The sequence below is a fragment of the Vigna unguiculata genome, chromosome 9, assembly GCF_037176805.1.
Source record: "Vigna unguiculata cultivar grain cowpea cultivar isolate G323 ecotype 2 chromosome 9, ASM3717680v1, whole genome shotgun sequence".
In the NCBI taxonomy this organism is placed as follows: Eukaryota; Viridiplantae; Streptophyta; class Magnoliopsida; order Fabales; family Fabaceae; genus Vigna; species Vigna unguiculata.
In genome coordinates this window covers 3385715-3398021 of record NC_140800.1, presented here as the reverse complement: position 1 = coordinate 3398021, position 12307 = coordinate 3385715, and the positions used below count along the sequence as shown (strand labels likewise).

Genomic DNA, 12307 nt, shown 5'->3' with positions numbered 1-12307 from the left:
GGAAAAACATCATTTGTTGGTATTCCAATACAGGCATAAAAGATAATGGTTAACAATTTAGTGAGCCTAGCATATTTCTACCAAGGTCTTGGAGTTAGACACAAAAGACAAACTTTGTAGAACATGTTCAAACCAATGGAGAAGTTGAGAACGCAAACAAATTCATTCTATTATAATTAAAGAAGAGGATAGGAATATAAAACTTCAGCTTTAATCATATAACTTCTTTATGACTCGAGTTTTATTTTCATCATAAATTTTGGTATGTTTAGTATTTAACATATATCTTCATGATAAAATAAAGTAATTCTGTATACACAAAATCACTAGAAAATGCAATTAAAATTTTTAATATGAAAATGGTAGTGAGAGCTTTTTTTTTTTGTTGTTGAGAAATGGTAACTATTTTATATTACAATAAAAAAATTCACAATAATACTTGAAATTTAATTCATACAAATTTTGTATATTATAAAAAATTAAAAATTTATAAGTTATAATTTCAAAAAATATGTAATTAGCGAATATTAAGATTTGAATTAATAAGTAGTGGTATTTTCACTTTTTATTCTGCAACTTTCAACTAACTAACGAATTAGTTTTACCAAACATTTTTTTGTTGTTGTTAATTACCTTTCTGGATTAATTCTACCAAACATAACTTCAGATTTAAAGCGTTACATCGATAATCTTAATAATCAAAGTTGATTTAGATATCGATGTTTATTAATAAAATAAAACTAAAACGACACAAACAATACTTACGATGGATATATGCCTTTTTCCTTAGAAATAATATTTCCATGGTGTTATTAATATGATAGTGGGGAAGAATAATATAAAGGACTTGAAAACATCTGTTAGAGAATAATACAAGGGGTTGAAAAAAGACTTTTCATTTAGCAAGTATTTTTACAATGGCACAAAAATTGTATGGCCAAGATTCCAGTGTTTAACCTCCCAAAAAACTATGGAAGAAAACATCAATAACACTATAACTGAATAATAGATTCAACAAGGTCCTCAAGAGGTGCCAACTCTGCTTTGTCGATCAAACGGAATTCCTGCAACACAATACACCATATCAGCCACAAAATCTAAGTCACAAGGCAAAACAGGAAGAATTAAGTGTAGCAATGAATTTTTCTCTATCTTTGTAACAGTCCAGATACTCTGCTGAGTTTTTACGTAATGTCATCTGCTGAGCATTAAATATACTAGTGTTGATGTATTAAATTTCTTTATAATATATTTTAAAACATCAAAATCAGTATCCACATGTGTATTTTGCTGAGTTTTTACGTAATGTCATCTGCTGAGCATTAAATATACTAGTGTTGATGTATTAAATTTCTTTAAGCATTAAATATACTAGTGTTGATGTATTAAATTTCTTTATAATATATTTTAAAACATCAAAATCAGTATCCACCTGTGTATTTTGAAAGCACGGCATATAATCAACAACAACAAAAAAAATCCAGTAGAGAATCTAAATTCATTTGTAACTCACTTACCCAAGTAAACAAAACAAAGTGCTTGAAGCAAGTATTAAGGTGAGCTTCTTCTTTCAAACTCACTATCTTCTGAAAATGAGAATGGTAAATGTGAGCATATACACGGAATAATCGCTTGAAGATTGTCTTGACAACATCTCGGAAATTAGATGGAAAGGGAGCCCCTGCAGAAATTAATAAAAAGTGTGTTATGATGCAGAAAATTCAGAAAACTAGTGAATAACAGTCTAGAAAATTCAGCTAACTGAACCATTAGCTTTATCAATATGTTCAACATACCCAATCTTTGAGGGAATATTGTTTCATCATCTAGTTGAGATTCAATCCAATCCATCAAGTACTCAACATATTTTGGAGCAGACACCTCTATTGGTTTCTTTATAGTAACACCATCAGCCCATCTATACTCATACCTGTAGAGTTAATAATTTTTACATTAAATAAATGTGTAATATATATGTAAAATAATGTTGTTTACGATGATTTAGATTCTCCATTTTAGGATATGAAGCTATGGATAATTGACTAACTAGACCATGAAAAGGTTAAGGAAAAATGGCATAGAAAATGTGAAAAAGGGTGCTGCAGTCTCAAGGAACATGGTATGCTCTTGGTTGAAATCTGTTTCCTTTTATCCCTCCTATGCATATAACTCTATAAATCATCTTAGAAAATGTATTTAGCTATGAACTGCACATTCAAGACATGAATCTTCATAACTCCAAACTACTCATTCTCAAACATTCAAAATGTTCAAAAAAGATAAACATAGTAGCCTGTCTAATCTAGCTGCAAAAATGCTATGTAAGTAAATTAAGAAGAGTTGGTTGAAGGATGAACAATACTTTGGTCCTGCAGACATTGTAGGGCAGTTATTTGCTGTGCAGAATTCAGTAAGTGTACCAAACAGGATATTCACTTGATTAAAGAAGTCAACAGCTGCACATAGAAACAAAATATAAATAACAATGTGCAAAATTTCTCAACTTTCCCATGAAATATAATCACCAATGATGCATAAATAAAACACCAAGCACTGTCAATTTATAGTTAGAAACTAGAGTACTATCTGCAAAGAGCCAAATATGAAAGATTCTTACTGTTTACAGCTAGCCACTCGTTGATATCTTCACCAGGAGGCAGTTTAACTGCTTCCCTCAAGTTTCCACTACCCAACGTGGCATCGATGTGTTTTTGAAGTTGAGCACCCTACATTTTATAACGAAAATGCATAGAAGGTTCAATTGGTTGAACATTAACCATAAACAAAATGCAGAAGTAACCATTCGACATGTAAAAGTACCAACCTTACTTCCCGATGGGGCACTCTTTTTTGGACGAAAAGTTTTTTGGTTTCTGCATGGATCAAAGTTTGATTGCATGAGTAGTCATTTATAGAAACAAAACAAAAGTACACCACAACACTGAGACAATAACATAAAAAGAGACAATCATTTCACTTTCAGAAAAAGTTGCAGATTGGAGCAATTTTTGTCATATAATGGTTTATATCAGTGATCTACACCCAATAAATGCGTATGGATTCAAACCAGAAGCAACTAAAACTCAAAAAGAATCCATGTCCCACAAATTCAAGTATGACCAAATTTCTGCCAGAACAAAACCTAGTAATATCACTCAGTTTAGAAACATTTGTTATATCAGGAATTTCACCCCTTGTTCGGTTCAAAATATGTAAAGGGCTAAAATTCCTTCCTTGCAATTTTGCCTCTCCCCCAATAATGGAAGACTATATTTTTCATCCTCCTCTATCCTCTGATCTAAACATCCCTTATTACTTTAATTAGATACCTATTTGAATTCTCTGTCGTGAATAGCTTGATCAATTCCTACTTTCACCTTCAGAATGTGGCAAACCACCACTGTATAATATAATAAAAGCAATAATGAAATTAAAGCATATAAATTTCATAGCCATGTTATTAACATAATCAGTAATCATGATGTCTGTTATAGTTTTATCTATCAGATGATCAACCATCCCATTTACAGAACACAGAAGACAATTTACGTACAAACAGATTAAGAAAACTCTAAGATCAAACAAAGGGTATAAAAACACATCTTAAAACAAATCAAGAGCAGCCTCAAAATCAAAATCCAAGCTCATCCTCAAAAGGGTATAACGAGAACACATAAAAAGACAATTTTTTTACAAAAAAAAAAATCACAGAATCATGATGAAAATATCAATCAGAAGAAATAGGAGAGGATGTGAAATGAAGAACCTGTTTCCAAGACCGAAGAGACTCATGGTGACTCAATCCCAAGTGTCTCTTTTTCTTGAAGATCCAAATACCAAAGGGTCGTCCTATCACAACTACAAACACTAAAATTTGATGAATTAACAAAACAAATTTATATATATTTATATAGACACAGAGACAGAGAGTGCTTACCCTCCTTGTTGCCAGTCTGTCATTTCCTCCGTTTCTCTCTCTCTCTCTTCCCCCAAAATAGAGAGAGAAACCCAAAAACTCCATTTGCCAACCTGCATTATGCTTACCTGGCTGGCTCTGCCTCATGCTCCTCTTTTTTTCTCCTAATTTTCTACCTTTTTCTTATCCCCTTTTATTTTTGGCATATATTCTTATCCTCATTTGGTTATTTTTCCTTTTTAACCTCTTTCAATTTTAAGAGTTTGATGAATGAATGATAAGCTTCAATTCAGATATCCTTTTTTATTATAACAGTTGCACATGAATTCAGGCTTCAAATTAATGGTGAATCAAAGCATTAAAATCAAATATCCTTTTTTATTCCTCAAGAAAAATCTATGGTGGTGGGCTTAAGTTTGAAATGTTCTCTTCAAAATATACTAATTTAAATCTGTTCAAGTTGTCATAATTTATTGTACAACGTTAAATATAATATTTTACTATATAAGTGGAAAGATAAAGAAAAAAAAAACTATAACAGAAGGAAAAGGAAATGGATTAATTTTCAAGTGGCTTTCACAAGTTTCTTAACTCACGAGTTCTTCTTTTAAAAATACATTACTTTTTTTAATTTTCTTGGCAGAATATAATTGTCAAAATCATGTTGAAGCTTCTCTCTCATCCAATCATTTACAGCTTGATGCCAACTTTATATAGCTTACTATATGTTTAATTTATAAGTATTAATTAATTGGAATGAGATCATCCATGATACTTTACACATAATAATAATTGGTATGTCCACTGTGAAAAAAAAATTATAAAAAAAAAAAAATATATATATATATATATACTCAAATGTTGTTAAAATTTAAACTTTTGTATATGGGTGTATTACTTGTTATATGTTATGAGTCATTTTCCTATATAAAATTGTTACTGTTGCCTGTCAAATATTTGCATTTTATATCTTCATTTCATTCATACATCAATATTAACATAATATTTATTTTTAAAATATACATAAATTATAAATAATTTGATATTTTTTATCGTTAAAATTTCACACAAAAAAAGCACATGATATGTTTAATATAAAGGTAAAACTCAATGGTTTAAATCATATAATATACCTAGATTATTATATCATTCCATAATTTTTAATTCAACAATTCTTTTATAACAAAAATTTATTATTGGATTGAAAAATGTAATTCAACGCAAAATTATTGACACATAATTAGAAAGGAACAAAACACAAAATTGATGGTAAACTTTTGCAAAATATTCAGAGTTATAATAAAATATAACCGTTTTAGATAAGCAAATAATACAATACATTTTGTATTCACATTTTCTTCAGATAGGTTTAGTCCCTTTAAAAAGAAAGGTTCACTAGTAAATATTATGAGTATTTTAGAATATGTTTTTTTAAGTGACTTCATTAATGATTTATATTTAAGAATAAAATAACATTAATTTTAAAAAGGGTTTAATAGAATTATAAAGTTTTTCGCAATTTATTTGTACATAATCTAATCAGTGTTTCCTAAGGTTTATAAATTATTTAAATAGCTTCTTGTAAGACTTTTGTATAAGGATTTAAACAAGATACACCATCTACATAAGAAATAGAAAATGAGATAAACAAATTGTTTTATACTAATTTCATTCAAATTGAATTACGTTTAACTCTCTTTTAACTAAATTTTAAAATATTTCATCATAATAAGTAAGCAAGACGTTACAAAGAAATATCATTTTATTATTACTTTTAGCTTACACAATTAATTATATAATGTAATTTTTAGAAAATTCTTTCTATTTACCTCTAAAAAAAAGAAGAAGAAAAATATTAGTTAATAACTAAGGTACAAGATCTTGTAGGATTTAAGATCTTGGTTTGTTTGTGATAGAAATATCAAACATTTATTCATCTTGTAGCACAAATTTCTGAAGTGCTTAGTCACCGGCCTCAAAGAAGCTTAAAGTACTTGACATGACAAGAAGAAATTAACATTAATATAACCAAAACCAAATCACAGGTGGTCTGGTTACTAAAGAAGAAGAAGAAGAAGAACCTCGTGCATGCGTTTACATGCATGCAAGCACGCTACATCCAAGACGAAAATCACACAAATAATTAAATTTTAACAAAAATGACACAAACCCTTGAGTACATACTCCTATGTTTTTTTCATGGATTGTTCAATTTAACCTGAGCCTCCAAGAACAGCCTTGAGCTTCTTGACGACAGCAGCATCAATGAAAGTGGTCTGGGTGATGAGTTCAGTGGGGAAGTCACTCTTGAACAAAGCGAAGTCGAGAATCTGGAGGCCAGGGTTGGCACTGCTGAAGCTCACAAAAGCTAAAGCCTGGGAGTTACCAGAGTTGATTTGGAAGTGCAGCAAGCCCTGAGGGAAAACCATGATGTCACCCTTTTCGAGGGTTTTGAGGTAGACATTGTTGCCGGAATCAACGAATCCAGCACAGATTTGACCTTCCACAACCACCAACAGTTCTGAGGCTCCAGGGTGTGTGTGGAGTGGGATAACCCCATCTGGTGCCAAGTCCAAACGTGCGGCAGAAATGCCGAGGCCATTGACGCCGGGGAACTGAGCATCAAATGCTGGAGTCACTGCAGCTTTGATGATGTTTGAGGTGTTGCCAGCAGTGGCGAGGCCAGAGTAGGCAAAGTCATTCGCTGTCACGTGTGCAGGGTTCTTGCATGAGTAGCCTGCAGGGCCATTGGGAGCTGTGAAATCTGCCACGCAGAAATCTACCACAGAAGCGTGGGAGAGAGAGAATAAACTCAAGAAGATGATGCTCAGAACTATCTTCATTGTTGTTCTTGATGAGGTTGTCTGTGTGTTATATCGGAGTGGCTAAGGTGGGAGATTTAGTTCTGTTATATATGAGTGGAAGTGTTGATATAGATATTTGTTAAGTGTGGATAGATTTTTGTTACATGTCTTGTACGTGGAAACGACAGATTCTGAGCTAAGTCCGGTGCATGTGAATGACAACTTTTTTCTTCCAGGATAACAACAAGAAGTGTCTTTTGGCTTGAAATGGATGTGAAAAACAGTAACTTCTAACACTCTATAATTAGACAGTAAAAGATGTATAGAGTGGAAATTTGATGCATTGTTGGTGGATTTTGAGTGAGGGAAAAGGTAAAGAAGATGAGGGTGGTGGTGGTCCATGCAGAAGCACATGGCATGGGGAAGAAGAAGACGTTTTGACAGCTAGAAGGAGCCTCTGCAAGTCTTGAAAACTTACATATCTGTGGTCATCTTGAATTCCCCATCTTGCAGGGAACCCAGTGTTCTACTTTACCAAACCATAAAATTTGTCTGAATAATTTGTTTTTCTCTTGAGGTGAAGAGGATCATTCTGCACATATTCTGCCAAGTCTGCTATAGGAACCTCCTATCCCTATATCATACAAATTATGTTGGATGGACACTCTGCAGCAAAGGATAAGGCTTTCCTTCCAATTGGCCATTCGTTCAAAATGGGTGTGTCATTCATGTCACTCTCATTGTCATCAAATTAGCTTTTCTATTGTCAGTGTACGAAGTGTTACCGAGAACCATCATTCTTAACCGTTGCATAACTTCTCGAAATCACGGTTTGAGGAGGTGTGTTGAAAAGTTGAATACTTTGATGAAAAATAAGTTAAAAATCTATTAAGGATAAAATAATTTCAATAATAATATATAAATATGAGAGCAGATCTTATTTTATAAACTAGCTTTCGATTAGTCTTAAAATCTATTTTTTAACCTAACTCTTGGATTCTGAGATATTTTTGAATCTCAAAGACGTGTCTAGAAAAAGTTGCAGATTGTCATTCACATTTCTGCACAAATTACAGCTGCACTGCGCTTTCCTAATTTGTAAACTTTCTCATATATATATATATATATATATATATATGTTTCTGTATATATATTCCGACTATAAATGATAAGTTATAGACTGGTAAATAAAGAAAGTATTATTTATGGAAGAGAAAATTTTGTAGAAACATGTCACTTTTTATGTGAAAATATTACCACGACGCATTTGTGAAAATCTGGTGTACAATTCGTTGAATTGCAAGGCAGTGGAAAACGACTACTCTGAAATGTTGTAATTTTTTTTTTCTTAACTCTAAAACAAGTCAACATAGTTAAATATTAAATTCTAAAATAAATATTAATTTTAGATTATTTAGTTTAAATTTATCATTCTAGAAGAAATATTTTAAAATATTTTCGGAATGCATAGTTTTTTATTTATTTTGGAAAGTACTTTCTGAAAAATGTAAAAATGCTATTTTTCTCAATGTGATAGGAGGTGTACACAGAAATTGTGAAGGTGGAAAAATTAAAGGCCCGAACTTTTCGGGCGTCCAGTCCATTTTTAGTTCTTGCTTTCTGCAGTTACATCACTACTAATTGCAACCTATACTGACAAAAAAAAGTTAAAATACTACCTCTCATTACACTAAATTCCAGAGAGAATATATGTTGAGAAAATAATTATTTTAGATAATATTATATATATTTTGAAAATATTGTTCCATAAATTTTATTTCAGAGAACTTGTTTTGGAATTTTTCTCAAAATTTGTATTTCAAACAAAAATCTTGTTTTAAAAATTTTATTCTGAAAATCATATTCCAAAAATTTTAAAAAAAAAATAAAAAAACTTCTGAAATAAATAATCCAAAAGTCATTTTTATAAGAGTAAAATAGTTATTTTCAAAAATTACGAGCTGCCCGAATTAAATTATTGAGATGTAAGAATAAAAAGCCTCCATTTTGATGTCACGTGATTATTTGTAGTCCAAACAACGACAACCCATTAGCGTTAATATAATCATCAAAAAGCCTTTTTTTGTTTTCTTTTTCTTTTCGCAAAAGTATTCTTAATTAATTTGGGTCTATCGAATAGGCCCAATTTTTGTGAAAGAAGGTAATTACGTCGTTTGATCGGTTTATGGTACGTTTTATTTTATCAAACTCAAATTAATTCGACTGGATTAAGAATGCCTTTATTTGATTATCGGATTTCACATTTTACTTTATTTTAGAAATCAGAGAATGTGTTTTATGTTATTATTTCTAATAATCTATATTAAAAAAATAATGTTACATTACAAATACAAGGAAAAAGAATGAATAAGAAGAATAATGGTTATTTTGCATTTCAGGGTCAATTTAATGTTAAATTTGTAAATATGATCCATTAAAATTTATTTTGTCAAATAGGATCAAATTATGAGGGTGGATGACGATATTATAGGTGAAGTCGTCCTCCACCCAACCGGTTTCTCATGTTTTTTTTCAAAAAAACAAAGTCGGCATATGTAAAGATGATTTTTGTCTATGTGAGAAATGAAATCGTACTCTAAGATAACGACTTCACTTTTTCTTTTTTTAAAAAAAACATTTAACTCGTATGCAACCTCCTTGCCAAGTCCTCCAAAACCATCCAATCCCCAACTCACTCTCTTCACTCCACCCACCTCTCTCTTCTCACCACCCCTCTCACCTACAACTTAGTGCACCTTTCTTCAAACTTCGCCTTCGTCTACAACTTTGACCACCACTCTTGGAGGCACTTTCAGGGGTTCCATGCTTTCCTCAATGACAATTGCCTCCAGCAAGGTACTTTCTTTCACGGCGGCTTGTACTTCACCATCCCGAAACTGTTCTCCGTGATGCGTTTCGATTTGAAGAGTGGCAAATGGAAGAGCAACGTGGCTGAGTTGCCCCCACAATTCACTTCTCAAAATTAATTAATTAATTAAATACTTAAAAAAAAGGAAAAGTGAAGTCGTTACATTAGAGAACGACTTCAATTTTCACATAGGCAAAAATCGTCCTCACATAAGACGACTTTATTTTTTTGAAGAAAATAAAGAGAAACCAGTTGGGTGGAGGACGACTTCACTTGTAATGTCGTCCTCCACTCTCACAACTTAATCTTGTTTAGTAAAAAAAATTAACAGATCCTATTTTACGAATTTAACATCAAATCGACCCTAAAATACAAAAAAAAAAATAATACACTAATTCAATACACTTAAAGAAAAACCCTAATTTTGTGAAGTGGGTGGTTACGTGGGAAGAAGTAAAGTGAATTGAGGTATATATGTTAGTTTGGATTGAACGTTTTGAACAGTTACCTCTCTATTTTGATGCTCATAAATAAAAGCATGCATTGGAAAATTGAACAATGTCTACAACACTAAGAGGCATGATTAGGACTAACTTTTTGCCAAAGTGGACCACAATTATCATGTGCATAGGTACCAAACATTGTGGTATAACATCAAAAAAATTAAAACACCAACCTTTGTTATTTGTTTTCTTTTTCTTTCTGTTTTTTACTTATTAGATTGAATTATGGAGGCTATTGAAAAAGTGTTACGTTAATAATTACCGAATGGACCGCATGTCGCAGAAAGTGGTTAGTTCCATGCCATTTTTCAACGCAATGTGCCTAACACTGCATGCTCAAATCAAAATAAATGACGTCAAAAAAGTAATGATCGGTGTGGAGGGATCGTAGGTTTTTCTTTATAAGAGAATTTTTCATTGTAAAAGTATTTTTTGTAGAATCTTAATTACTTGGTGTCGTAGATATATTGAATTTATTTAAAAAATAAAATTCGAAAATAAATGCGGATAATTTTTTTTTATATAAAACTAGTCAACACATATTTTCATATTTTTTAATTTTCAAAAAATTTAAGTTAAGATCAATAATAAATATATAATTATTTTTTAGAATAGTTATTAAATATAAAAAAATGTGTATAAAAATGAATTAAAATAATTATTTAAAATAAAAGAGATTTTTAGAATAATGGTTAAAAATAAATTATTTATAAAATAATTAATTTTTAAAATAATTAAGAATGAAATATGGAAATAAAAGAAAGAAAACGTTTTTTATATATTGTTACAGGTATAAGTTATTATTATTAAGAAAGGGGCATTTAATGTTTCCATATTAAAAAATAATAATAATATTAATAATGATATAAACATAAAAAAGTAGTTATTGTAATGTTGAAAAAGATGAGTGATTTATAATGTGTTACGTTATTGAAATGTTTAAATTTGTAGTTTTTTTTTCACTTTTAAAATAGGTTAAAATACCTTTTTGGTCCCAATTTTTGTCAAGTTTTTTCAAACAAGTCCTAATTTTGCTTTTGTGTTCAAATAGGTCCCAATTTTCGTCAATTTTGTTCAATTGGGTCCTTTTTTGCTAACACCGTTTAAATCATTAACGGCCATGAACAGTGACTGTCACGTGTCACTTCGTGATTTTTTTGAATTTTTTTTATTTTTATTTTTATTTTTTCAATTATTTTCAATTTTTTTCAATTTTTTTTTAAATTTTGTTAATTTTTTTTAAATGTACATGTGTCAACCTAGGAGTGTGCCACGTGTTACTTCGTGGTTTTTTTGAATTTTTTTTGAATTTTTTTTTAAAAAAATTTAAATTTTTTTTAATTTTTTTTTAAATGTCCACGTAACCCAGTAGCGTGCCACATGTCAAAGTCAATGTTCTAAATTCAATTTGGTCCCTATATTTGTTATTTTTGTTCAATTAGGTCCCAATTTTTGTTAACATTAACCAATTTGGTTCCTCTCCAAATTAAAACCAAATTTAATTTTTATATTAAAATTCATATTTTTTATTAAATATCTTTATTTAATATATTAAAATTCACATCATTATAACTTTGATATAAAAATTAAATTTGGTCACATCTTCTATAGGGACCAAATTGGTTAATCTTAACAAAAATTAGGACCTAATTGAACAAAAATAACAAATATAAGGACCAAATTGAATATAGAATATTAACTTTGACACGTGGCACACTACTAGATTGACACGTGGACGTTTAAAAAATAATTCAAAAAAATAAAATAAAAAATTCAAAAAAACCACAAAGTGACACGTGGCACACTCCTGGGTTGACACGTGTACATTAAAAAAAAATAAAAAAAATAAAAAAATAAAAAAATTCAAAAATTCAAAAAAATTCAAAAAAACCACGAAATGACACGTGGCAGTCACTGTTCATGGTCGTTAATGATTTAAACGGTGTTAACAAAAAAGGACCCAATTGAACAAAATTGACGAAAATTGGGACCTATTTGAACACAAAACTAAAATTAGGACTTATTTGAAAAAACTTAACAAAAAATAGGACAAAAAATGTATTTTAACCTTTTCTTAATTCAATGTACATTTATGTAATGCAATTTTATTATTGTCTCTGACTTTTAGATTAATTAAGTTAAGAATATCATTGAAAGAAAAAAGGTAATATATACAAATAAAAAGAGCAATCTTCGTTTTTGTTAAAAATTGATA

General features: G+C 30.1%; 2 protein-coding genes across 3 annotated transcripts; both read right to left on the bottom strand.

Moving 5' to 3' along the window:
• Positions 1–880: 880 nt before the first annotated feature.
• LOC114162282 (MOB kinase activator-like 1A) lies at positions 881–4127 on the bottom strand. Of its 2 annotated transcripts, none has more exons than XM_028046111.2 (8): positions 3938–4127; positions 3767–3867; positions 2825–2873; positions 2618–2726; positions 2363–2456; positions 1797–1930; positions 1518–1681; positions 881–1064 (listed from the first exon to the last, which is right to left on the bottom strand). In XM_028046111.2, the coding sequence occupies exons 2-8, from the start codon at positions 3790–3792 to the stop codon at positions 993–995; spliced, it is 648 nt and encodes a 215-aa protein (XP_027901912.1). In that variant the 5' UTR covers positions 3793–3867; positions 3938–4127; the 3' UTR covers positions 881–992. The 2 variants fall into 2 exon arrangements, with proteins under 2 accessions (XP_027901912.1, XP_027901911.1); XM_028046110.2 differs by having other exon boundaries at positions 3767–3858; positions 3938–4078.
• Positions 4128–5818: 1691 nt separating this feature from the next.
• LOC114162328 (auxin-binding protein ABP19a-like) lies at positions 5819–6812 on the bottom strand. The gene has a single exon (XM_028046179.2). The coding sequence runs from the start codon at positions 6757–6759 to the stop codon at positions 6130–6132; it is 630 nt and encodes a 209-aa protein (XP_027901980.1). The 5' UTR covers positions 6760–6812; the 3' UTR covers positions 5819–6129.
• Positions 6813–12307: the final 5495 nt, after the last annotated feature.

Coding starts and splice junctions, on each gene's coding strand:
- LOC114162282 (XM_028046111.2), bottom strand. CDS start 3,792: ATGAGTCTCTTCGGTCTTGGAAACAG. Junction 2,457..2,617: donor CGAGTGGCTAGCTGTAAACA/GTAAGAATCTTT, acceptor TTCTATGTGCAG/CTGTTGACTTCTTTAATCAA. Junction 1,931..2,362: donor ACAATGTCTGCAGGACCAAA/GTATTGTTCATC, acceptor TTAACTCTACAG/GTATGAGTATAGATGGGCTG.
- LOC114162328 (XM_028046179.2), bottom strand. CDS start 6,759: ATGAAGATAGTTCTGAGCATCATCTTCTTGAGTTTATTCTCTCTCTCC.